Source organism: Natator depressus, chromosome 7 (genome assembly GCF_965152275.1).
Source record: "Natator depressus isolate rNatDep1 chromosome 7, rNatDep2.hap1, whole genome shotgun sequence".
NCBI lineage: Eukaryota > Metazoa > Chordata > Testudines > Cheloniidae > Natator > Natator depressus.
Genome location: NC_134240.1, coordinates 50,479,784 through 50,505,612, shown reverse-complemented (window position 1 = coordinate 50,505,612; position 25,829 = coordinate 50,479,784). Strand labels below are relative to the sequence as shown.

Here is a 25,829-nt window from a genome sequence, read left to right as displayed (position 1 = left end):
GGGAATGTCACAGTCCCTCCCCTGTCCCACAACTCCCATGCCTGCAGCACACCAGCCCCACGCTGAGCCCCAGGCAGCCCCAAGCTTGGAGGGCTCTGGTGCAGCATTCAGGGCAGTAACTCTGTTCCCGGAGCCCAGCACATCCCTTGAGCTTCGCCGACCACAGTGTTATTGACAACCCAGATCCCACTGGCAGCCAGCTTAATCAGAAATTCCAGCGGGGGGGGGGGGGGGGGGTCAGTTTGCCAAACACCCACAGAATGGTTTGATCAGGAGGCTGGGACATGCCTGCCAGGCCCAGAACAGGGAGCTTATGTACTGCCAGCAGAAGAGGAAGTCCGCAGGCCCCAGGGAGATCCAGATGGAGGAGTCTGGCCAGTGCCAGGGAGCGGAGAAGCCCAAGAGATGCTGTAGGGGACGCTGAGGGAGAACAGAACAGGTAGGGAGGGAGAGAAAACAACCCTCTTGACTGTGGAGAGCTGAGGCAGACTCCAATCAGCGATGAAGGAAACATGCCGTGCAGGCGGTAAGTTCGGGGCAGGCAGCCTGGGCCAGAGCTCAGGTGTAGGAGAGCAGATTGATGTCGTAACAGCCATCCACCTGGAACACAGAGAGCAAAGTCACTCCCATTGGGGCACCCCGCTGTCTCCTGCTGGGGCTGGCTGGGACTGCAGGAGCCAAGAGCCCCCGACACGTCACCTAGGGGCCGCTGCTGGAACTGCAGGAGCCGAGAGCCCTGATGCGCCCCCTAGGGCCGCTGCTGGGACTGCAGGTGCCCACAGCCCCCAACACGTCCCCTAGGGGCTGCTGCTGGGACTGCAGGCACCCACAGCCCCCAACACGTACTCTAGGGGCTGCTGCTGGGACTGCAGGTGCCCACAGCCCCCAATACACCCCCAAGGGACCTCTGATGGGACTGCAGGAGCAGAGAGCCCCCATACAGCCTACCTCCTCCATTATAGTGGAATTGGAGCTGGAACATCAGAGAGGCTGGGACTGGGGGAGGTGAAAGTTCCCTACCTCCAACACTCCTGGACCTGGAACCCTTGGGAGCTTTCCCAGCAGTTTGATGGCATTTTGTACAGCATGGCCAGCTGGGAGCAGCTCAGACTGCAGATACTGCCAGTGCCCAAGGTACATTCCGCCTCTTCGGCGCATGCCGGGCCACGCAGCAAGCCCAGAGCAGGGGGCCAGCCCCTGTGGGCAATGAACAGAGCTAACTGGAAACTAACATCAAAACGCCCGATTCGGGCTGCCGTCTGGTTTGCTCGGACCATCTCTGTTAGTACCCACAGCTGCTGGACTTCTGTAGACACCTTTTCCGGGTCGGGGATACCCTGCAGACAAGCAACAGTTATTGAGATGAGTGTTCCTGAAGGCAGCTCCAGACAGGTAGGGTAACCCTCATCTCCCCATTACCCACGGGCCAAGTGCTCTCTCGCCCCAGCCAGGCGAGTTGTGGGCACTGTTCCTGGCTGTGGTGAAGCTGGGCATGCACCCAGGTTACCCTGCTCTCCCCCAAGCCCACTTCGTCTCATTGCTCCACTCTGCTTTCAGACGGTGAGCCCTTGGGGCAGCACCTGGCACAGGGAGGCCTCCAGGTCCAACTGCAGTATGATCAGCAGTCTCTGCACAGAAACCCCGCCCAGTGCATGAGGCACTGCTGCTCTCCGAGCAAACCACAAGGCAGGGGATGGACTGGGAAGAGTTCACACATGACACCTCTGACTGCTCCAGCCAGCGCTGGACGTCACTACCAGGACTCTGCCCCAGCCAGGCCTGCTGTCTGAGCTCCCTACTCGCTGCTTTGGAACATCACACCCCTTCCTGATGGGCTTGGTGCTGCAGGGTCAGCCTGGCCACGGGCCTGCTCTTCTCAGCTGAGCTACCCAACTGGTTCAGGAGCACTCTCTAGCTGCACGGTCAGAGCGCTCCGGTCTGTGTCGAATCTGCAGCAGCTGCTTCCTGGAAGATCCCGGCTACCATGAGCCATGGTCTTCCCAGCTGAGTATGTCAAGCTCGGTGTCTGTTGGTAAGTGTGCCTGGAACCGACAGCCAGGACCTCAAATCCAAGCTGCTGTTAATTAACAAAATCAGACTGATTGCACAGCACACACTGTGCTGGAGCGGCCACAGCCAGGAGACTCCAGACGGGAACTCAGGGGAACGAGGGAGAGCTGAACAGAATTTAGAAACTAATTCACCATTTTTTCCAAAACTCTTGAAAATTCCAGCTTGACTCAGGTTGCGCTGACAGCCCAGCCAACCCATTCGGCTCCAACGCCCTCCAAGTGCCCCCTGAGCATGGTTTTGCCCAGGGCAATCGAAGAGCACAGCCCCAGGCACATCTCATTCCATGGCATGCACCCATAGCTGCCACCACCTGGCATTCACAAACAGCCCCAGTGGCCACCGGAACACCAACCTCACTGGCCTAAGATGCATTCTGCATCTGAGGACACAGTCCTGGGGCACCCCATTTAAGAAGAGAAACTGAGTGACAAGGAGCTAGAGCACACATGCAATGCAAGATCCGGGACAGGAATCACAACTGACCAAATATCACAGAGCTGGATCTCCACACCCTTGGCAAGCTCTTTCTGCACTAGTCTGCATGCAGGCATTTCAAACTGGGCCCTCCCTGGCTGAGTCGCACTGTGCCACTGGGGCCCCTCCCCCCCACTGGGGTCTCCAACTCTCCACTCAGCTGTGCTGCGTCACCAGTCCCAGGCTCCCCTTCCCTCCACTCGGGTCTCCAACCCTCCACTCAGCTGTGCTGCACCCCTAGCCCCCCCACTCAGCACCCCCAGGTCCCCCTCACCCCCACTGAGGCATGACCCCATGCCTCCGCGGGGGAGGGGCTGGCTTGGGGGGCAGTGGGAACCACCCCCCAGCACTCAATGGCGGCGTGGCTGGGGCCAGGTCGCTGCACTTCCAGCCGCCGGTAAGCACAGGCCCAGCCCTGCTGCAGACCTCAGGGGCGGGAAGAGGCGGGGCTGGGGTGGGAAAGGGCAGGGCAGAGCAGGGTGGGGGCTTTGGGGAAGGGGCGGAGTGGAGGCGGGGCTGGGACAGAGCAGGGACAGGGCCCTGGGGAAGAGGCGGGGCGGGGGCTCGAGCAGCATGCAGCTGCGCAGGCACCAGGAAATGTGGTTTCCCAAATTTCCTGGTGCCCTACGCAGCTGCATACTTTGTGCATGGATAAGGACGGCCCTGGATCTGGCCTTTTGCTGTTTGCAAACTGCCCAAGTAGGTGAGAAGCACCCAGGTGTGGTCGGGGCCAAGTTATTCAGCAAGCAATTCTCTATGCAGGCAGCTTGCGAACAGCTTCTTGTGATGAGCTGGCTAGTGACAGGCATGGGGCTTGTTTCTGTGCCCTGGCTTTCAAATTGCACATTCAAACAGACAGTTGCAATTTGCTCGCTGAGCAGTGCTGGCAGCTGGCCGTTAGCTCTTGTGTGTATTCGTACTAGGACACGCGTGCAAGAGGAACACAAACAGGCCATGTGCTCCTGGCGGGCAGGGCTAACCTGCGCTTGCCTAGTGCAGACTATGGTGCCCGTCCCCCAGTCCCAGACACACAGCTCTCAACTATAACCCGGCATGCTCCACCACATTTACCACTCCTCAGAGTCCAGGAGCTCCCTACCACTTCCTGCAGTGCATCAGTGTGCATGCAGATCCCAATACACCTGGCAGGGATCATGGCCCCCACAAGCCCAGCTACCACTGTATCCACCTGCCCTGCCCAACTGAGCTGTCTGCAGCAGGGGACATCCCCCGCCCCTCCAGCCAGGACCCTACCCGCTGCCCTCCCCAGAACACCCCACCCCCAGCCAGGACCCCCCTTCTCTCCCCAGAACACCCCACGCTTGACCAGGAACCTACTTGTTGCCCCTCCCCCTGGGACATCCCACTCTCTCCCCCCAGGACACACCACCCCCAATAGGGACCTCACCTGCTGTCCTCTCCCCCCAGGACACCCCAACCCTGGCCGGGACATGCCCACTGCTCCCCTGGAGACCCCAGCTCCAGCGCTGCTCATGAGGAGCATGCTTACCCCATGCAGGTTTTCTGGCTGCTGCTGGGGGGCCAGGTGGGACAGCCAGGTCGGGAAATCTGTCTGCAGGCTCTGAAAGGGGTCAAAGGTGGCAGGTAAGCAGAGCAGAGCCCCCCTCCCCATGTGCCATATGGATGGAGGCAGGCCTGGCTCCTCGGGAGCAGGGACAGGCTGCCTGCTGCCCCCACTGCTGCGTTCAGCACACACTCCTTAGGCCAAGTGAACTACACTGTAGCCAGGAGCAAAAGGAGTGTGGGTCCAGCCGGAGCGTGCGGCTGCTTCTGCTCGGCTGCCTCCCCAGGCATCCAGGCAGTCTGCTCCGTCACTGTAACCCTGCTGGTGCAGATGGCTTCAGAATCACAGCACAGGCAGGTGATCAGTGCTGGGGCCAGGCTGATGACAGGGGGTGCTGTAGGAAACACTCCCTGGGCCACAGAGACAGAGGCCCCCATGGCCAGGAGCCTGAGACCACTGAGGACATTCACCATGGCCCAGGCTGCAAACTGCACTTCACTGGGCTCCCCGGGGTTCTGGGGGTGGGGGGGTCTGGGGAGAGCCTCATGTGGCAGACCCAGAGTCTGGGGCAGCCCCTGCCAGGCGGGACATGGAGTGGGATTCGGTACCCCCTGCATCTGCATTCTTGAGGGTGGCCATTACAGCACAGCGAGGGGAGACAGGGTGTCCCTGGCTAAGGGATGGGCAACTGCTTCCCAACCTCAGTGGAACCTGTGGGAAGCAGTCCGAGGCAGAGATGATTAGCAGGGTCCCAGATGAGTCCTGCAGGGCTGGATGCTCCACATCGGGCAGGGCCAGGGGCGATTCCGGCCTCGCCAACCACAGGTGATTTTGTGCAGCATTCAGTGCCATGGGGGAAGGGCAGCCTGACACCGCCCTGGCAGTCACTCACCTGCTGGCCCTTGGGGTAGAGCCGCAGCTCCTCCAGGGTGAAGTGCAGCCAAACAGGCGAGGGCTGGCGAAGAATCAAACGCACAGCGGTCACCTGATCCACATCACAAAGCATCTGCCAGAGACAACAGGGCAGCAAGAGCTGCGCTGCAGTGAGGGGGTTGGGTGCTAGTTTTTAGAGCCAGGGGCACAAGGGCTGCCAGCTCTGGTGAGGGGACAGAACTAGAGGGGACAGAGCAGAGCCCAATGTGGGATGGCTGGACAGGAGTTATAGATGGGTGCCAAGAATCGCACGCCAGGCCCTTTCCACCAGGCAGGATAAGGATGAGGACTGGCAGCTCAGGGTGGGCCCCAGCACTATGGTGCTGGTAGGGGTCCCAGCACTATCGCAATGCAATAAACCATCAAGTCTGTCAGCCTTGGAGACACAGAGTCAGGGAGGGGAGACAGCCCATGCCCCCAGCAGCAGCCAGAGGGGAAGCAGAGATTTTAGCGCCAAGAATTCCACTGGGCAATTCAGCCACTGCCCCCAGCACTGAATGGCAGCTGGTTCTGGGGTGGAGCCCTACAACACTACACACGATTCAGGGAGGAGTAAGAGATCCTGATTACACCACAGGGATCAGGATTCCCAACATCGAGTTTGCTTTTATAAGCAGCACCATGGGAACTGCTGGGACAAGCAGCCCGCGCCTTGCTTTAGTGTTTCAGCCACAGCCCAGCAGAAAGGGGAAGCAAGCCTCCTGCAAGTCCCCAGCTGGCCTGCCTGCACCACCTGGCTTCTCCCCAGCATTCTCTCCTCCCCGGAGCGGCAGGCCCAGACCAGCTGCACTTGTGCCGGCTGTGGTGGCCAGGGCCCTGACTGTGCTCTAGCTGCAGGGGAATCAGCTACCACAGGCCCAGCCCTCCAGTCCCAGTGGTGTCGAGAGTCCTGACCTGATGCCTGAAGAGAGAGAAGTAATCCTGGGAGCCGGTCTCTGTGTGCGGGCTAGGCATCAGGCAGTGATTCCACAAGCAGGTGACCCACTTCCTGGCACCCTCACGCCCCACATCACAGGGGCGGCGCCGCTGCACCCGCACGGTCAGGAAAGCCGTGTAGGAGTTCTTAAAGACGATTTCCTGCAACTGAGACAACCCAGCGGGCAGGTCACGACCCTGCCCCACGGGGAGAGCCAGCCCTCTACCGCCTAGCCAGGAAGGTCCCCACACAGGGAGAGCCTACCCTCCGGGGAGAGCCTGCCCTCTGCCACCTAGACAGGCAAGTACCCCCACGGGGAGAGCTTGCCCACCACCCACATGGAGAGATCCTGCCAGCACACAAGAGAAGCAATGCACTGGGCCTCCTTAAGCCACATCTTCAATCCACCAGTGAGTCCACTCAGTGCGATGGACAGCAGGAAAGGCATGGGAATGCCCAGCCCCACAGAGCTGGATTCTCCATCCCCGACACTGTTTAAATCCAGACTGGATGGCATTCTAACAGAGCTGCTCTAGGAATTATTCTGGGGACATTCTTTGTCCTGTGCTATGCGGGACGTCTGGATAGAATCGCACAATGGTCCCTTCAGCCTCACAACCTGTCTCTCTCCGAACACACAGCTCCTGGCCCCAAGCCTGACACAGTAAATAGAAATACGGCAGTTGAAAACCTACCAGTCCCCCAGACTCTTCGATACAAGCTACCCACACTTAGAAGCCTGCTTCAAAGCCCCACATTTTGCTATTCTTGTCCGGCAGCACCCCTAGTCCCAGGGAGATGGCTGTAACTCTGGACTACTTGTCTCTGGCTGCTGCTCTGAAATCCTGCCCCTCCCTCTGATACACTCCAGATACTGGAAAACTGGAACACACCAGTGGTGCTCTCCCTCAGCTTCTGTGTCACTACCATGGCTCTGGGACAGGCTGGTTCACTGGCTGGGCCTAAAACTGCCCTGCTCCCAACTCCAAGAGCTGCCTGTAACGTGCTGCATAAGGTGCCCCAAGTGCCCGGCCAGTTCCTGTCCAGCCGGCTGAACGCAGAGCCTTTCCCTTGGTGGAGACGAGGTCCACAAGTCCTCCCACCCAACTACTTCAGGGTGATGCAAGGAGCATCTTCCCTTCCAAAACTGATGGGAACATCCTCGAGCCCCAAGTGTACAACAGCCCCCCCGGCATTCAGCCACCAAATGCTGCTTTTTGGCAGGGGGCCAGCGTGCCGAGGTGGCTGTGTTATTCCCTGTATCTGTGGCAGTGCCCCTCCTGGCATGCTTTGGGTACATCGCCCTGTCACTGGATGCAGTGGGAGCTGCTCAAACGCACACCCAATGGCACCTGGGTCCCCATGTGTCAGATGCCCACTCTGGGTCCATCTGCCCTGAGAACCCTACCCAAATGAGTGTCCAAATGAGTGTGCTAAGCAAACCGGGGCTCTGACCTGAGCTCACTGCTGCGTCAGGGCACCCCACAGTGTGCAGACTGGTCCCCGATGGGGACCGGTGCAGCCCTGCTACCCAGGGTTTCCCCGGAGCTGCCCTATTCCTCCTGGGGCACCCTTCATACCCCAGAGAGTTTGTTGGGAGCCCAGGGCCCTACCACGGCTACCCAGCCCCGTAGACATTGCAGCAGCTCCCCCTAGCCCTGCAACTGTCACTAAGCGCCCTCCCCTACCACGGCGCACGGGCAGGAGGGGCGGAGGGCCATGCGCGACTCCCCCAGCCCTGTAGCCCGGGCAGGGGCTCACCCCCACACGTACATCCAGGGGCTGGGCGGGAGGTAAAGCCACGTCGATGATGGCCACACCGGGCCGGGCCAGGTCCGTCTTCACATCTCCCACCTGCAGCCCCACAGGGCTGCGGATGGTGCACGGGGCTGGGCCGGGCGCCATGGGCTGGCTGCGAGAAGAGAACAGCAGGTCAGGCAGCCCGGGCAGGGGGCAAAGGGGTGTTTGGAGGGGACTGGCCTGGCCAGGTGGGCCGTTTGGGAGGGCTGTGGTCATTTGGGGGGATGAGGAGGTGTTTGGAGGGGGCTAGACTGGCCGGGGGGGGAGCAGGGGGTGTTTGGACGGGGCTAGAAAGGGGGGGGAAGGGCTGGGGTGGCCATTCAGAGGGGCTGGCCGGGCGTGTTCCGAGGGGGCTGGAAATGGGGAGGGGCTGGGCTGGCTGCCGAGCCCGTGCGGGGAGTGTAAGGGGGGAAGGGCCCTGGTCGTTCAGAGGGCCGGGGGTGTTCAGATGGGGCTGGGCCGGCCTAGGCGGGGGGTGTTGGAAGGGGGCTGGGCTGGCCGGGGGGGCCCGTTCGGCTGCGGGACGTTCTCACCCCGCTCCGGGTCCCAGGCTCGGCGCCGGCGGTTCGAGCCAAAATGGCTCCGCGGCGGGGCTGGCGGAGTACAGGCCCCGCCCCCGCCTGTCTCCATGGAAACGGCTCGCTGGGGATTGCGGGTGCAGGGGTTTGGGAGGCATTGGGGCTGGCTGGGGGACATTAGGGCTGGCTGGGGGGGCTGGCTGGGGGGCATTGGGGCTTCTCAAGGTTTCTTCCCCCACTCTGAACTCTAGGGTACAGATGTGGGGACCTGCGTGAAAACCTCCTAAGCTTACTTTCAGCAGCTTAGGTTAAAACTTCCCCAATGTTGCTGGCACCCAGTGCCAAGAGGCTGAACAACAGCTTGAGTGGTTCGTTACCCGGTGTGCTACACCCAGTAATCACAACGGGGTGAAGAAGCAGAAAAGTTTATTTGCAGCTGCAAAAAGGTACAGGGAGAATAAAATCTCAAATCCTGCACACAGAGCAGGAAGTTACACAGGCTTTTATACATCCTTTTTCCCAGCATACTTATCCAATAGCAAGCTGCTCCAAGTATCCATATGGCCAGCCAATCCAGTTCCCAGCTAGTTCCCTGGTTCTCTGTATCATTTGTTAAAGTATACATAAAGCTGCTTTATTCAGCATTGTTCTTCCATATCTGCTCTGTTTGGCCTTGCTTAGTTTCAGGCAATCTGACTCTGCAGCATATTGTTGCAGATCCTCAGCATAACTGCTCTGTGTGCCTCCAGGCGGGGGGGCCAAGGACACTTGGGCCTAGTGCGAGGGGGCTTCATCGACACTCGTGGTCTTCCATCCCCTCGAGTTACCTAGTGGCCACGCCCAGTGTCCCCAACAGGAGGATTCGGGGAACTACAGGGCAGTCAGCCTCACCTCAGTCCCTGGAAAAATCATGGAGCAGGTCCTCAAGGAATCAATTCTGAAGCACTTAGAGGAGTGGAAAGTGATCAGGAACAGTCAGCATGGTTTCACCAAGGGCAAGTCATGCCTGACTAACCTAATTGCCTTCTATGGAGGAGATAACTGGCTATGTGGATGAGGGGAAAGCAGTGGACGTGTTATTCCTGGTCTTTAGCAAAGCTTTTGACATGGTCTCCCACAGTATTCTTGCCAGCAAGTTAAAGAAGTATGGGCTGGATGAATGGACTATAAGGTGGACAGAAAGCTGGCTAGATCGTCTGGCTTAACGGGTAGTGATCAATGGCTCCATGTCTAGTTGGCAGCCGGTATCAAGCAGAGTGCCCCAAGGGTCAGTCCTGGGGCCGATTTTGTTCAATATCTTCATTAATGATCTGGAGGATGGTGTGGATTGCACCCTCAGCAAGTTTGCAGATGACACTAAACTGGGAGGAGAGGTAGATATGCTGGAGGGTAGGGATAGGATACAGAGGGACCTAGACAAATTAGAGGATTGGGCCAAAAGAAATCTTCTGGTAGAAGATGGCACCCCCGTCACGGATCCGGTGGAGATGTGCGGGAGGGCGAGAGCCTTCTACGCAAGCCTTTTCTCCCCAGATCTGACTGATCCTAACGCTTGCCAAGTGCTCTGGGAGGAGCTTCCTATGGTCAGCGCGCGCGACCGAGACCGGCTAGAGCTGCCTCTCACTCTGGCCGAGTTCTCGGAAGCCCTCCACTGCATGCCCACCAATAAATCTCCTGGCATGGACAGGCTGACCCTGGAGTTCTACTGCGTGTTCTGGGACGTCCTTGGCCCGGACCTAGTCACCGTCTGGGCCGAGTCTTTGCAGAGCGGGGTCCTCTCTTTTTCGTGCAGGCAAGCCGTGCTCGCCTTATTGCCAAAGAAGGGGGACCTCCGCGATTTACGAAATTGGTGTCCCGTCTCGCTCCTCAGCACAGACTACAAAGTCGTGGCAAAAGCAATCTTGCTGCGGCTAGCGTCCATGCTGGCAGACATGGTCCACCCAGACCAGACTTATGCCGTCCCGGGCCGCTGCATCTTTGACAACCTATATCTGGTCCGGGACCTTTTGGAACTTGGGTGTAGGGATGGTCTGTCGTTCGCCCTCTTGTCCTTGGATCAGGAGAAGGCGTTCAACAGGGTGGACCACGGGTATCTCCTGAGCACTCTACGAGCGTTTGGCTTCGGACCCCAGTTTGTGGTTTTCTCCGGGTGCTGTACGCTTCCGCAGAGTGTCTGGTCAGGCTCAACTGGACCCTGACCGAACCGGTCAGCTTCGGGCAAGGAGTATGGCAGGGGTGCCCCCTCTCAGGCCAGCTGTACGCTCTGGTGATCAAGCCCTTCCTCTGTCTCCTCCGCAGGAGGTTGACGGGGTTGGTGCTGCGGGAACTGGAGCTGTGGCTGGTCCTGTCGGCATAGGCCGACGACAAGCTCCTCATGGTCCAGAACCTGGGCGACTTGGCGCGGGTGGAGGCTTGCCAGGCCATCTATTCGGCAGCCTCCTCCGCCCGCGTCAACTGGGTCAAGCTCTGGCCTGGTGGTTGGTAATGGCTGGCAGGCGAGCTCCCTTCCACCCGCGCTTCAGGCCATCCGGTGGAGTGTGGGTCCGCTGTTCTATCTCAGTGTTTACCTTTCTGCCACGCATCCCTCTCCGCCGGAGAACTGGCACAATTTAGAGGGCAGGGTGATAGAGCGGCTCCGGAAATGGACAGGACTACTCCGGTGCCTGTCCCTTCGAGGGAGAGTGCTGGTACTTAATCAACTAGTTCTGTCCATGCTCTGGTACCGGCTCAACACCCTGGTCCCGGCCCGGGTTTCCTGGCCAACTTCCGGACATCGATTCTGGAGTTCTTTTGGTCAGGACTGCACTGGGTCCCTGCAGGGGTTCTCCATCTACCCCTGGAGAGGGAGGGCAGGGCCTGAAGTGTCTGCACACTCAGGTCCATGTCTTCTGCCTCCAGGCCCTGCAGAGGCTCCTTTATGGTGCAGGTAGTCCAGCGTGGAGCTTACTGGCGCACGCCTTCCTGTGCCGCTTCCAAGGGCTCCGAAACGACCAGCAGCTCCTTTATCTCCATGCAAGAGGTCTTCCGTGAGACCTCTCTGGGCTGCCGGTCTTCTACCAGGACCTCCTCTGGACCTGGAAACTGCTTTCACCGACCAGGTCCATGGCGGCCACCGAGGGGACAGATCTCCTCGCGGAGCCCCTGCTACACAACCCCCAGCTCCGCGTGCAGGTTGCGGAGTCCCCCCCAGTGCGCCAGAGGTTGGTCCTGGCAGAAGTGACAAGAGTCGGAGACCTCCTGGACTACGACCGGGGAGAATGGCTGGATCCCCTGATGCTCGCTCAGCGCATAGGGCTCTCCAGACCTCATACTCCCCGGCGCGTACTTCAGGAGGTGAAGGCCACTTTGCCACCCGCTGCTCGGGTTCACCTCGACCGGGTCCTGCACGAGGGCGTGCCCGCCCACCCTCCACCCCAGGCCCGCCGGACCTTTTCATCGGGCCCCTGCCCTGTGGACGCAACCGACCCCCCCACCCCTTCACCATGAGCCAGCTGCACGAGCTGCAGGCGGCCTGCTTCCAGACCGCACCAAGGAAACATCTATACACGCTCGTGCTCCATACCCTTCACGCCCTCACCCTCGTGTCCTGCCCCAATACAAAATGGTGGGACCTCTTGCCACCTTTGGAGGGTGAGGAGCCCCGGTGGGCCAGCCTATATTCCACCTTGGTCCCGAGGCCCGCCGGGGATATCAGTTGGCGGCTCCTTCACAGAGCCGTGAGCACGGGCGTGTACTTGGCGCGGTTCACCCCTATCCCAGACACCTGTCCCTTTTGCGGCGTGAGGGAAACCCTGGCACACATATATTTGGAGTGTGCCAGGCTGCAGCCCCTATTCCGGCTCCTCACCAATATTTTATTATGTTTTTGGTTGCACTTTTTCCCTCACCTTCTTATTTATGCACTCCGTATCCGCGGCCGCACAAAGTCACGGGATCTCCTGGTCAACCTCCTCCTGGCCTAGCTAAAATGGCCATCTATAAAACCAGAGTGAGGAGGTTGGCCGATGGAGTCTCCTGTGACTGTGGGGCCTATTTCTGATCCTCCGTCCATTCACGTATCCGGGCAGAGTTCCTCTGGGTGGCATCTGCTGACTCCCTTGACACCTGTGAGGAACAGTGGGCACTGTCCGGGGTTCTCTGCTCGGTGTCCCCGTCTGGTTCCCTTCATTTGACCCTTTGACCACACACCTGTCCCTGTTATATCATTAGTTGTCCCCCGTATTTATTTGGTGTCCAGGTCCTGTGGATCCCCCTCTTAGGCTGGGGATCCCAATAGGATTACTCTCCTGTAGCCCTCTGGCCTGGAGGGAGAAGGAGGGAGAGGGCTGCTGCTCCTGCTGCTGCTGCTGTTAGGCCCTGGGCTCTCTCTGCTGCTACTGCTGCTCCAGCTGCTCCCCTGGGTGGGCCAGACACCACCCCCTCCTTCTCTGCTACCTGGTTGCTGGCGAGCTGCTGGAACCGCCCACTCTTGGGTGCTGCTACCGCTCCAACTACAGCCCCTGGGGGGGAGCCCTGCTGGTGCGCTCCCCAGAGGGGGGGAGTGAGGGACCCCAGCCCCAGCCGTTGCTGTTGTGGACACCACCACCACCACCTGAGAGGGGTCCTTTCTGCTTATCCGGACCACCACCTGGAGTTCCTGGAGCTGCTGCTGCAGAGTCTGCTGCCTGGAGCTGCTGAAGCCCCGAGGAGGAGAAGAAGAGGACCATCTACCAGTGGGGGAGCACCTAGAGACTTTGCAGACCACCGTGGAGGGGGCCTTTGGAACGGAGTAACTTTCAAACTGCTCTTGTGGTGAGGGTCTTGACTGTGTTTGTAGGGACACAGGGGGTGTGGCGTCGAGCTGCCCCCTGATCCATCCGTGTCCCCCCCAACCCCCACCACTACTACCACTGCTGCCCCCTTCACCACCCCCACTGGCTGTTTACCATCTGCCTCAGCTCCTGCCTCTGTACTCAGCTGCTTGTTTGGCTTGCCACACCCTGATTCCACCATTTGGGCCAGAAGCAGCAGCCAGCCCAAACTGACTTTGTGCAAGCGCACATGGGTGCACGTGCCCCCGCCCCGGACTGCCCATCTCACAGCTTTGCCTTTTGCTACCTACCCCATTTGCCCCTTGCAGCCTTTTACCCCCCCCCCTTTTGCGCCAGCCCCATTACTAGCTTCAGTTTGTTTGCCTGCCCCACCCATTTCCCTCTGCAGCCTTTGTTTGTTTGCCCCACCCCAGCCTTTGAAACTAGCCCCTTGGTTTCCCTGACCTAACTCCAGCCCGCTTAGCCCCTTGCTCATGCACCTGTACACCCGCCCATGCGCTTGTGCCACTCCCCTTTTTTAGCTTAAACCCTCTTCACTGCACCCCCAATGCTGTTGTATCCCCCCCTCCCCTAGTGCAGCTAGAGGAATTCCACCCAGTGTTGGTTATTGCCCCAACCCCTGATTGCCCCCCCCGTCCAACCCACCCCCTTTGGCACCCTTCTCCCCTGCCTGCAGCCTAGCAGGGAGGAGTGGTCGACCTGCTTCCCCTTTCCCCTCCTCCTTCTGATGTCTCCCTTTCCCTCCCTGCTCATGATGGCGGGGGATGAGATGGGTGGGGCCCCTCCAGAAAACCCCGCTGCCCCTCCCCCACCTGCCGCCCCGTTGCCCCCCCAAGCCTCTACCTCCGCTGCCGCAGCCGAACCACCTGCTACTGCCCCTGCTGGGGCACCGGCAGTGGTGGACACCAGGATGACCTCCATTGCTGCCACGTCCCTCACCCCCTCCGACTCTGGGAAGCCCCCACAGCCGGCAGGAAGGGCCAGGGTAAAAAGAAGGATAAGGACCCTGCAAAAAAGACCAAGCCCTCCATGGCAGGGGCTGCCCCCACTGCCGCGGCCCCACCACCAGCCGCGGCGTCCCTCCCCGCTGTTCCCTCCACCAGCTCTGTGGGTGTCCCTCCCCCGGCCCCCAGGGCATACGCCCAGGTGGCGGCAGCCCCCCTGCCTGCCGCTATGTCGTCTCTCCCGCCCACCACCTCTGCTACCATCTATAGCGGCCGGGGCCCCTTCCTGACCTTGACCAGGAAGCACGGCGTCTGTTGCCTCCTGGTGCCCGCCTCGCCTCATGTGGAGACCTACGTGCGGGTGTTGGCGAGGGTGGTGGGGCCCACGGCCATTGTGGCGGCCTCCAAAATGTACGGAAAGGTTGTCTTTTTTTTAGCATCAGAGGCCGCCGCCCAGGAGGCGGTGGAGAAGGGCCTGGCGGTGGGGGGCGTGTTTGTCCCCCTAGAGCCTGTAGAGGACCTGGGCGTCCGCCTGGTCCTGACCTCTGTCCCTCCCTTTCTTCCCAATGCCGCCCTGTTACCCGCCCTCTCCACCCTGGGGAGACCCATCTCTGTTGTCAGCCCTCTCCCATTGGGCTGCAAAGACCTCGCCCTCCGTCACGTCCTCTCGTTTCGCCGGCAAGTGCAGCTTCAACTGCCGCCGCCTGCGCGTGACAGAGAGGCACTCGAGGGGTCATTCTTGGTCCCCTACCAGGGGGCCCATTATCGGGTGCAGTACTCTACGGAGGAGGCCCGGTGCTACCTTTGCCGGGTGATGGGGCACGTCCGGAGGGACTGACCCTTGGCCCGGCAAGGAGGGGCATCTGGGACCCCCGAGCCCCAGCAGGGTGCTGGCCCTGTCATCGCTGGCGCACCTTGCTGCCCAGCCCCCGCCACCCCTCCTCCTTCCCAGCCCACCACTGCTCCCGCTTGGGCCCAAGGGGCACCTCCCCCACTATGCCCAGACGAGCAGCAGAGCCCCACCTCCGCTGCTTGCAATCTGGCGGGGCCTGTGGAGGAGGGTGCGGCAGGGACACCGCCAGGCATGGGAGAGGGCCCGCCCCAGGGGGAATCTTCCCTCTCTCGTGCTGCCCCATCGTTACCCCCCCCGAGTCCCTGAGCCATTGCCTCTGCCCCCTGACCCGACCCCTGCTAGCCAGCCCCCAGATGATGCCATGGAGGGCTGGGCCCTAGTACAGGGGAAGCGGGGTAAGTGGAAGGCTCGAGCTCCGCTCCTCCCATCCAATGCAGAGGTCCCCCGGAAGACCAGGAAGGGTGGCACCAATGCCGAGCCTTCTGCTTTGACCACGGATGTGTTCCATCCACTGGTGCCGGCTGGGGAAGATGTGGCAGCACTGGAAGGTAGTATCTCCCCTCCACGGGAGTCCCTCCCCTCCGAGGCCTCTGAGGGAGCCCCTCCTGCCCTGGTGCCATCTGAAGCCTCTGTGAGCCCCAAGGCAACCGTCGGGTCGGGTGCCAGCGGGGAGAACCCCGGGGTGGCAGAAAGCGATCTCCCCTCCATATACGAGGAGATCGAGGCCTTAGGTCTGACCCCGGTCACCCAGGGGAGGATGATCCTTTGCCAGGGGCCTCAATCTGGGCGACCTCACTCCAGCCCCCCTTTCCCCATGCTCCCTCTCCGTAACCGTTGCTTCCGCTCCCACCTCCGAGGAGCCCCTGGATTCCTCCATCAACCCGGCCGCAGAAGGCAACCCGCTGACGGCTGCCGAGCCTGTTGAGGTGACGGCCAGTGCCATGCGGCCGGGACCCGAGCCACCAGGGGCACCCCTCATTGGTGTGGCGCAATCGACCTCCTTCCCGGGTGGGGGCCCTACAGAAGATAGTCCACCTCCTGATGCCGTGGCTGCCAAACCCACCATGGAGCCTGCGCCCGGCATCGCTGAGAGCCCCCTCCCCACCCCTTCAACCCTTGAGCCTGATCGGGAAGTGCCACCATCCAGCTGCTTGGCTTCTGAAGCCCAGAATCTCACCTCTGCCCCTGCCCCTGCCCCTGTCCCTGATCCCGGTCCTGCCCTTGATGCTGACCCTGTCCCTATCCCATCCACCTCCCGCGATGTTATTGCCACCCCTGGGGCTGTCTCCTTCCTTTTTCCAGCAGATGAGCCCCAGGGAGCGGCCTTTGTGTTTGCCTGTCCCAACCCACTAGGGGCTGCTATCTTCCCTCCGCCGCCCCCTATTGCCCCAGGGTTTGAGGTGGGCCGCGTGGCGCCAGCCCATTGGGCGCCCCGTTGGGGGTCCACACCCTGCCTGCCCATCTTGTTGGGCCACGGGGCTGTACCAAGGGCCCCGTCAGGGGATGACCAGGAGACAGTAACCCCACCCCCCCATGCGCTGCGAGAGAAGTTGCGGGAGTTTTTAGAAGACGTCCGTGGCTCCCGCAACAAGGTACAGCTTGCTCTCCAGCGATGGGGGGATTTTCATCAGATCCTCCGGGCCTCAAGGGTCTTTATGGGGGAGGGTAAAAGGACTGGGAAGCAGGCCGCCGCCGCCTACCAGTGGGTCCATGGCTTCCGTGACTCGTTGCTCACCTACGGGGTAGGTCACGGTTTGCTGCGTGGCCCAATGGGGGCCACGAGCGTCCCTGCCGGTGAGGATCCCCTCCAGCCCTCCTCATGGCACCGCTGATCTTCGCAACGTTGAACACCAGGGGCTGTAGGATGGGTCTCCGCAGGTCCCAGGTGCTCTACTTCCTTCGGGAGGGGGGGTACCGTGTGGTCTTCCTGCAGGAGACCCATACGGATCCGGCCGCCAAAGACAGCTGGCGGCTGGATTGGGGGGACAGGGTCTACTTTAGCCATCTCACAGTTCGTACGGCTGGAGTGGCGACGCAGTTCTCCCCCGACTTACGGCCCGAGGTGCTGGGGGTCGCCGAGTCTGTGCCGGGCCGCATGCTGCATCTCTGGGTCCATATGGAGGGGCTCACGGTCAACCTCGTTAACGTCTATGCCCCGACATCGGGCCCGGAGCGGCTGCGATTCTATCAGCAGGCATCCGCCTTCCTCGGCACCTTGGATCCTCGCGAGTGCCTGGTCCTGGGCGGGGACTTCAACACCACTCTCGAGGAGCAGGACCGCTCGGGGACCGAGCAGTGCTCGGCCGCCGCGGACATCCTCTGGGAGATAGTGGAACATCACTATCCTCCGTCCGTTCACGTATCCGGGCAGAGTTCCTCTGGGCAGCGTCCACTGACTCCCTTGACGCCTTTGAGGAGCAGTGGGCGCTGTTTGGGGTTTTCTGCTCGGTGTCCCCATCTGGTTCCCTTCGTTTGACCCTTTGACCACACTCCAGTCCCTGTTATTTCATTAGTTGTCCCCCGTATTTATTTGGTGTCCAGATCCTGTGGATCCCCCTCTTAGGCTCGAGGGGATCCTTTAGCAGTGGGCTTCACCCACCCACTTCCCGGATCCCAATACAATTACTCTCCTGTAGCCATCTGGCCCGACCCTGTCACACAGTGTATGGGATTCTTCCTTCCTAAGTGAGGACTCTGCATTTGTCCTTGTTGAACCTCATCAGATTTCTTTTGTCCCAATCCTCCAATTCATCTAGCTCACTCTGAACCCTATCCCTACCCTCCAGCATACCTACCTCTCCCCTCAGTTTAGTGTCATCTGCGAACTTGCTGAGGGTACAATCCATCCCATCATCCAGATCATTAATAAAGAAGTTGAACAAAACTGGCCCCAGGACCGACCCCTGGGGCACTATAGTCCATTAATCCAATCCATACTTCTTTAACTTGATGGCAAGAATACTGTGGGAGACGGTATCAAAAGCTTTGCTAAAGTCAATATATATCACATCCACTGCTTTCTCCATATCCACAGAGCCAGTTATCTCATCATCGAAGGCAAACAGATTGGTCAGGCACGACTTGCCCTTGGTGAATCCATGTTGACTGTTCCTTATCACCTTCCTCTCCTCCAAGTGCTTCAAAATGGATTCCTTGAGGACCTGCTCCATGATTTTGCCAGTGATTGAACTGAGGCTGACTGGTCCGTAGTTCCCTGGGTTCTCTTTCTTCCCTTTTTAAAATATGGGCACTATATTTGCCTTTTCCAATTGTCCGGGACCTCCCCTGAATGCCACGAGTTTTCAGAGATAATGGCCAATGGCTCTGCAATTACATCGGCCAACTCCCTCAGCACTCTTGGATGCATTAGATCTGGACCCATGGACTTGTGCATGTTCAGCTTTTCTAAATAATCTTTAACCTGTTCTTTCACCACTGAGGGCTGCTCACTTCCTTCCCATACTGTGGTGCCCAGTGCAGCAGTCTGGGAGCTGACCTTGTCTGTGAAGGTTGGTAACATTGGCACTCCCCCTCACATGGACCACCTGCATGTCATAACCCTGGAGGAGCAGGCTCCACCTCAGGATCTTGTTATTAGTCCCTTTCATTTGGTGTAGCCACGTCAGGGGCGAATGGTCAGTGTACACAGTGACGCGCCACCCAAATAGATCTGACTGCAGCTTTTTAAGGGCCCACACCAGAAGCAGGCATTTCTTCTCTATGGCCACATAGTGCTGCTCCCAGGGCAGCAGCTTCTTGCTCAAGTACACAATGGGGTGTCTCTCCCCCTTTGTATCAGTTTGCGTCAGCACCGCGCCCAGCCCTATGTCTGAGGCATCGGTGAACACCAGGAAGGGTTTGTTAAAATCCGGGTTTACCAGCACCAGGCTTTGGATGAGTGCCCCCTTCAGCGCACAGAGAACCCTCTGGTACTGCTCAGTCCATACCACCCTCTCTGGCTTTCCCTTCCTACAAAGCTCCATCGGGGAGCTGCCAGGGAGCTAAAGAGTGGCACAAACCTCCGGCAGTGCCCTGCCATCCCAATGAAAGCCTGGACCTGCTTTTAGTCTGTGGAGTGGGCCAACCCTTGATTGCCTCCGCTTTGGCCAGCACTGGCTTTAGGTGGCCACCCACCAACTTGTGGCCCAGATATGACACCTCTGCTATCCCCACCTTGCACTTTCCAGGTTTTATAGTCAGTCCTTCATCCTGGAGGTGACCAAGCACCCTCTTCACCTGGGATACATGTTCCTCCCAGGTCTGGCTAAACACACAGATATCATCAATATACGTTAGAGCAAAGTCCTCCATCCCCCTTAGTAACTGATCCACCAGGTGCTGGAAGGTTGGCCCCCTTAAGGCCAAAAGGCAGGACCAGGAACTTGAAGAGCCCTGTTGGGGTGGTGAAGGCAGACTTCACCCTGGCCTCTGGGTCCAAAGGGACCTGCCAGTAGCCTTTGGTGAGATCCATAGTAGTGAGGTACCGGGCGCCACCCAACTTGTCTAGGATCATCAGTCCTAGGCATGGGGTAGGCATCAGACACGGTGATGATATAGAGTTTCTGTGACGAAGTGAGGGATTTTCTTGTTTTTTCCTTGTTTTTCCGATGGTTTGCATGCAGAGGGGATGGGACTCAGTTTCCCTGGGTGTTACTGGTTTAACAAGGTGATGGGAGAGGGGGTTTGTTGTTACAGAGGACTGGCGATGGAACTTGGGACCCCAGTCAACGGCCTGGAGAATGGATACCCAGTGACTGGTGACCCGGAGGCCCAGTTCAGGAGTCACAGACAGTTCTGGCCAACGGGAGGACAATGGGCTGTAAAGAAAGGATCCCGGTTACCTGACCAGATGGTTCCAGCCAGAAGGTGCCAGAGGACAGAAGAGAGGAGAGGAGGCCCATGTGACCCTGTTTACCTGGATAGAAGATAATAGACACAGGTGAGGCTTGGGGACGGTGATATTAGATGCCCAGCTGGGAAGCAGGGGGGCTCAGGACTGGAGAGAGAGAGAGAGCAGGCAGAGCCCACCTGAATGCAGGGGAGACTTAGATGTGCTGTGCTGAGGGAGGCCAGGCCTGAGGGCCCTGAGAGTTTCCTATGCTGTGTTCAGATGTTCAATAAACCCTCCTGTTTTACACTGGCTGAGAGTCACTCCTGTGTAGAGAACAGGGTTGCATTATTCCCTCTGAAAGTGGAGGCCCCGGGGGTCCAGAGTGAGTGGACTCCTTGAGGGGGCCCACAGCGAGAAACAGGTGTGCTAAGGCTCAGAGAGGTGTGGTTCCAGGAGGCAGAGGGGCTTAACCGCCGAGAGAGAGTGGACCCCCAAGAAGGGCTGTCTCACTGAAGGGGGTTCCCCCCAGGGATCGCCCGGGGCCAAGAGTGGGCACTACCTGTGAGTCTGTGACAGCTTCCGATACTTCACACAGAACTGGATCAACCCCTTCTTGGGAACCAATACCACAGGAGAGGCCCATGGGCTGGAGGATGGCCAGATCACCCCTAAAACCAGCATGTTTCCAACCTCTCTCTCCAGGTCCTGGGCTGCTTTCCCAGTGACCCTGAATGGGGAACACCTGATTGGAGGGTTGGCTACCATCTCTACCCAGTGAACAGCCAGGTTTGTGAGCCCAGGTAGGTTGGAAAACTGCTGCTGATACAAATGCAGCACTTCTCTGATCTCTGTCTGCTGGGCAGGGGTTAGATGGTCTGAGAGGCGAATTGATTTCAGTGAGGGGTCAGCCCCAGCCTTGGGGAGGAGACCCACCAGAGGATCCTCTCCCTTCTCCTCCCACTGCCCACACACAGCCAGCACCAACTTCTCCCTGTCCCAGTATGACTTCATCATGTTGACATGGTACACCTGGTGGCTGTGTGCCAGGTTGGGCAGTTCTACTACATAGTTCACCTCATTTACCTGTCTGATGACCTGGAAGGGGCTGTCCCAGGCAGCTTGCAGCTTGTTCTTCCTCACAGGGATGAGGAGCATCACCTAGTCCCTGGTAGCATAGGAGAGGGCATGCTCTGAGCGCTTGTACCAGACCTTCTGCTTCCTTTGTGCCCTGGCTATGTTTCCCCTGGCCAAGCCCATGAGCTCAGTGAGCTTTTCCTAGAAGGTCAGTACATACTCCACCACCAATTCTCCATCGGAAGAGGCCTTCCCCTCCCACTCATTCCTCATCAAGTCCAGGGGTCCCCTCACTCTCCTTCTGTACAGCAACTTGAATGGAGAAAACCCTGTGGATTCCTGGGGCACTTCCCTGTATGCAAATAGCAGGTGGGGTAAATACTTGTCCCAGTCTCATGCTGGTCCATAAATGTTTGCAGCATCATCTTTAGGGTCCCATTGAACCTCTCCACCAGCCCATTGGACTGAGGGTGATACACGGAGGCTCAGGTGTGTTGGACCCCACACTTCTCCCACATTAATACACACTTTAAAAGCATATAAAGTGTATGATAAAATACATGTATCTATAAAAGTATCATAGATTTGAAAAGTATGAACATAGACTAGCTTCCTTATTCAGCTGTTGTTTTTTATGACAGTGTCAGTGCATTCATTTCGGTGTTGTTGGCCAACCTAATAATTTTAAATTATGGTTTGTAAGCAAAGTCTAAATGAGCTCTCCCTGGCAGCTAGTGATGAGCTGGGGGCTAGGGGAAAAAGGCTTCAGGACCAGTTGTATTTACATTCACATCTGATCTACCTAGGTATCCAGCAAACAGAGCTGTGTTACCCAAGTGATAGATTTTGGCTGGGGTTGGGTTACAAATCACTTGAATGTAGGGGGCGGGGGTAATGAAATGTTATTCTTATTGTATGAGTAAAGGGCAGTAGAACTGTACGTAGCCTGTACCGATTGAAGGCATCAAGAGAGAGGGTGGGGACAGGCATTTTGTTTGATGGTCTGCCTGAGTCACAAGTACTATTTGACCTGCCCCTCTCCACTTTTTAAAGACAGAGCTGATTAGGCTCCATAGATAGTCTTTTGTTTTAAGTGACCACTGCAGCTGAAATCACTGATGATCAGGTCTAAGTGCTTAGTCCTGCTGTGGGGCAGTGTTTCTGTGGAAGAGACAGCCCAGACTGCACTAGCAGCGAGGTTCCCCCACTGAGAGCTCAGCTGAAATCACTGAGACCCGGTGGAACCTCAAGAGACCAACTTGCAGAGGTCACAGTGGCAGGTGACAGCAGAAGGTGACGGTGCAGGGACATTGGCAACAGAGCGATGGAGTGAACGGTGGCACAACGAACAACAGTGGACAGAGCGAACAGTGAGCAGCTGGAGGAACGAGCAAGGTGCCTTCTTGCCCCCCCACTTGGGAGGTGAACTCATGTGAAAGCACCTCGGAACTCTGAGTCTCCACTGACCAAGGACAACACCGGTGAGTGGGGTGCGGTGGAGGGAAAAGTGAGGGGCACGTTAAATAAACATCTGTTTGTTGGACTATATTTTAGTGATTTTGCTCCAGAATGCTAGATTTGTGACTGGGAATGGAAACTTATACAAATGTTTCCTAGTAGGCCAAGATTTTTAAAATGCATTATTTACCAAGGTTGTTATCTCATATTGTTGCTATCTTGAGAGATCATTACGTTGGGGAGTTTCTGTACTAAACATTTTTATTATTATAATTAATTTTTACATAAGAATAGCCATATTGGGTCAGACCAATGGTCCATATAGCCCAGTATCCTGTCTTCCAACAGTGGTCAAGACCAGGTGCTTCAGAGACAATGAACAGAACAGGTAATCATCAAGTGATCCATCCCCTGTTGCCCATTCCCAGCTTCCTGCAAACAGGCTAGGGACACTCAGAGCATGGTGTTGCATCCCTCCCCATCCTGGCTAATAGCCACTGATGGACCTATTCTTCAGGAATTTATCTAGTTCTTTTTTTAATCCTGTTATAGTTTTGGTCTTTACAGCATCCCCTGGCAAAGAGTTCCACGGGTTGACTTTATGTTGTGTGAAGAAGTACTTCCTTTTGTTTTTTTAAAACCTGCTGCCTATTAATTTCATGGGGGTGACTGCTAGTTCTTGTGTTATGTGAAGGATTAAATAACATTTCCTTATTCACTTTCTTCACACCAATCAAGATTTTATAGACCTCTATCATATCCCCCCTTAGTTGTCTCTTTTCTAAAATGAAAATTCCCAGTCATTTTAATTTCTCCTCCTGTTTCATACCCCTAATCATTTTAGTTGCCCATCTCTGTACCTTTTCCAATTCCAGTATATCTTTTTTGGGATGTGGTGACCAGATCTGCACACAGTATTCAAGGTGTACACGTACCATGGATTTAGAGGCAATATGATATTTTCTGTCTTATTATCTATCCCTTTCTTAATGATTCCCAACATTCTGTTTGCTTTGTTGACTGCCGCTGCACATTGAGTGGATGTTTTCAGAGAACTATCCACAATGACTCCAACATCTCTTTCTTGAGTGTTAACAGCTAATTTAGACCCCGTCATTTTGTATGTATAGTTGAGATTATGTTTTCCAATTTATCAACATTGAATTTCATCTGCCATTTTGTTGCCCAGTCACCCAGTTTTGTGAGATCCCTTTGTATCTCTTCGCAGTCTGCTTTGGACTTAACTATGTTGAATAGTTTTGTATCATCTGCAAATTTTGCCACCTCACTGTTTACCCATTTTTCCAGATCATTTATGAATATGTTGAACAGTAATGGTCCCAGTACCAACCGTTCAGGGATACCACTATTTATATCTCTCCATTCTGAAAACTGATAATTTATTCCTACCCTTTGTTTCCCATCTTTTAACCAGTTTAACCGATCCATGAGAGGACTTCCCTCTTATCCCATAATGGCTTACTTTTCAAAAGTCAATTTAAATTAAAAACATTTTTTTTAAAATTTATATTTTTTTAGAAATCTAGACCTGTTATATGTTTTGGTGTATTTTGCATTATCCTTATGTTAAAATTTGCATTATAGTAACAAAACATTTAATTTATTCATATCTCTTTTATATGTTGCAGGTGAAAATGAAAAGACAAAAAACAATACAACAATTTTTCCACTCAAAGGCCTCAAAAACTAACCAAGGTGAAGAACACATCAAGAACCAAGAATATATCAACATGTCATCTGAAGGTTCAAGTGGCGTATCTACATCCAACCAGCCTGAAGCACAAATACAGCTACCTATTGAAGAAACAGTGTCTCCAAAACCTAAAGGCAGTTCCCGATGTTTGTCAGTCAAAGTGTTCCCATTTATTGAAATTACAAAAGATGGCTACTGGTGCACCTGTTGCAAAAAACTTACGAAGAAGGAAAGCTTCCCAATGCTACAACTGGTAAAAGTGGAGGAGCTTGGTTTGTCAGACCGATCAGCAAAGCCAATGCTGACAAACTATGTGAAAAGACAGCAAAACACCAGGCCTCTGGGCTGCATCAACATGCAGAAAGCCTTATAAGCCCACTTTCAAAGCCAATTTTAGAAGTACTTAATGAGGCTGTTAAGAATGCTGGAGACACAACACAGTTCATGCCAACAAACACGGCTGTGGCATCATACTTTCTATTTAAGCAAGAGATACCACACACTACAAACTGGAGGCCAATGTTAAGTGCATTGTCACTTGTTCATCCTGTAGCTGAACACTGGTTCCGAACAAGACCAGCAAATGCTCACTATCTTTCTGCGAGAAACTCAACTGACTGGCTAGAGATGTGCGGTGCAACAGTGAAAGACTCAACAGTTGAAAAAGTGAAGAACTGTCTCACCACATTCAAAAAATTTGCCTACATGGCTGATGAATGCACTGATGCAAATGGACATCAAGTATTAAGTCATTGTGTACGTTATCTTGATGTCAGTGGTAGACCAGTAGATGAATTTCTAGGTGTTCAAGTTATAGAAGACACATCGGCTGAATCTGTGACAACCCACATCTTAGAAGAGTTAAATGCTTGTCAATTGGACCCCAAACAGATGGCTGCTTGTGCATTTGATGGAGCTGCAAACTTCCCAGGAAGACATGGTGGAGTACAAGCTTTGCTCAGAGAAAAGTGTAACCCTAATCTCTCCTATACACACTGCAGAGGCCATCTACTCCAACTAGTTCTAGTACGAGCTGCAGACTCTTCAAAAGACATTTAAAAAGCTATAAATTTAATGTCTTCATTATATTCTTTTTTCAGCAGGAGTCCAAAAAGACTGAATATCTTGGAAAATATAGAAGATACACTGGGACTGAAGTTCATATTAGTCCAACCTGGGAAAACCCTCTGGCTTTCTCATTAGTGATCCTTGGCTGTTGTCTTAAAATTACTCCAGTCGTTATTATTGGCTTTGGAAAGTATCTACCAAGATGGGATGGATCTAAGTAGTGAGGCTGGTGGATTACTTTTGCTACTACGTTCAGAGAAGACTATTGCCATTCTCTCACTCGAAAGTCTATTGTTGGGTCATTTGGGTCATTAAACAATGCCATCCAGGCATCTGCTACAACAGTAGTAGATCTTTGTCCAGCAATAGAAGCTACCCTTGGATCAATCAGAGAGCTATCTATTGACAAGGTACTGGAAGAAGCAAAGACTTCAGTCCAGAAGTTGACTAATGAAGGCATTTATATCGAATCCTTAAGTGAAGAGGACAAGAAGTGTCTGTTAAGACAACTGAAAAAGTACACAGACTTGATTCTTAAAAATCTACAACAGTGACTTCTAGATTCTAAAAAGAAAAGGAGTACTTGTGGCACCTTAGAGACTAACCAATTTATCTGAGCATAAGCTTTCGTGAGCTGTAGCTCAGGAAAGCTTATGCTCAAATAAATTGGTTAGTCTCTAAGGTGCCACAAGTACTCCTTTTCTTTTTGCGAATACAGACTAACACGGCTGTTACTCTGAAACCTTCTAGATTCTACTCAACCTCTACGTAGCTTTTACAGATGCCTGTCCTATAAAACACCGACAGTTGAGTGGAGTGAGGCACTACCAGCAATGG

General features: G+C 56.0%; 1 protein-coding gene and 1 long non-coding RNA gene across 6 annotated transcripts; one reads left to right on the top strand and one right to left on the bottom strand.

Annotated features, from left to right (window-relative positions):
• Window positions 1–411: 411 nt before the first annotated feature.
• On the bottom strand, window positions 412–7,928 carry NICN1 (nicolin 1, tubulin polyglutamylase complex subunit). Its single transcript, XM_074958372.1, has 6 exons — window positions 7,695–7,928; window positions 5,900–6,088; window positions 4,965–5,078; window positions 4,058–4,129; window positions 1,233–1,337; window positions 412–600 (listed from the first exon to the last, which is right to left on the bottom strand). Exons 1-6 carry the CDS (start codon window positions 7,824–7,826, stop codon window positions 559–561), a joined length of 654 nt encoding a protein of 217 aa, XP_074814473.1. The 5' UTR covers window positions 7,827–7,928; the 3' UTR covers window positions 412–558.
• LOC141990779 (uncharacterized) lies at window positions 7,604–24,768 on the top strand. Of its 5 annotated transcripts, none has more exons than XR_012640257.1 (6): window positions 7,604–7,853; window positions 19,543–19,786; window positions 20,381–20,478; window positions 21,847–22,233; window positions 22,559–22,598; window positions 23,860–24,768. It is a non-coding gene; the product is annotated as an uncharacterized LOC141990779 (long non-coding RNA). The 5 variants fall into 5 exon arrangements; XR_012640255.1 differs by having other exon boundaries at window positions 21,806–22,233; XR_012640254.1 differs by lacking the exons at window positions 7,604–7,853; window positions 19,543–19,786; window positions 20,381–20,478 and having other exon boundaries at window positions 21,672–22,233.
• The last annotated feature ends 1,061 nt before the right edge of the window (window positions 24,769–25,829 follow it).

Coding starts and splice junctions, on each gene's coding strand:
- NICN1 (XM_074958372.1), bottom strand. CDS start 7,826: ATGGCGCCCGGCCCAGCCCCGTGCACCATCCGCAGCCCTGTGGGGCTG. Junction 4,130..4,964: donor TCTACCCCAAGGGCCAGCAG/GTGAGTGACTGC, acceptor GACCCCTTTCAG/AGCCTGCAGACAGATTTCCC. Junction 1,338..4,057: donor AGCCAGAAAACCTGCATGGG/GTAAGCATGCTC, acceptor GCTTGTCTGCAG/GGTATCCCCGACCCGGAAAA.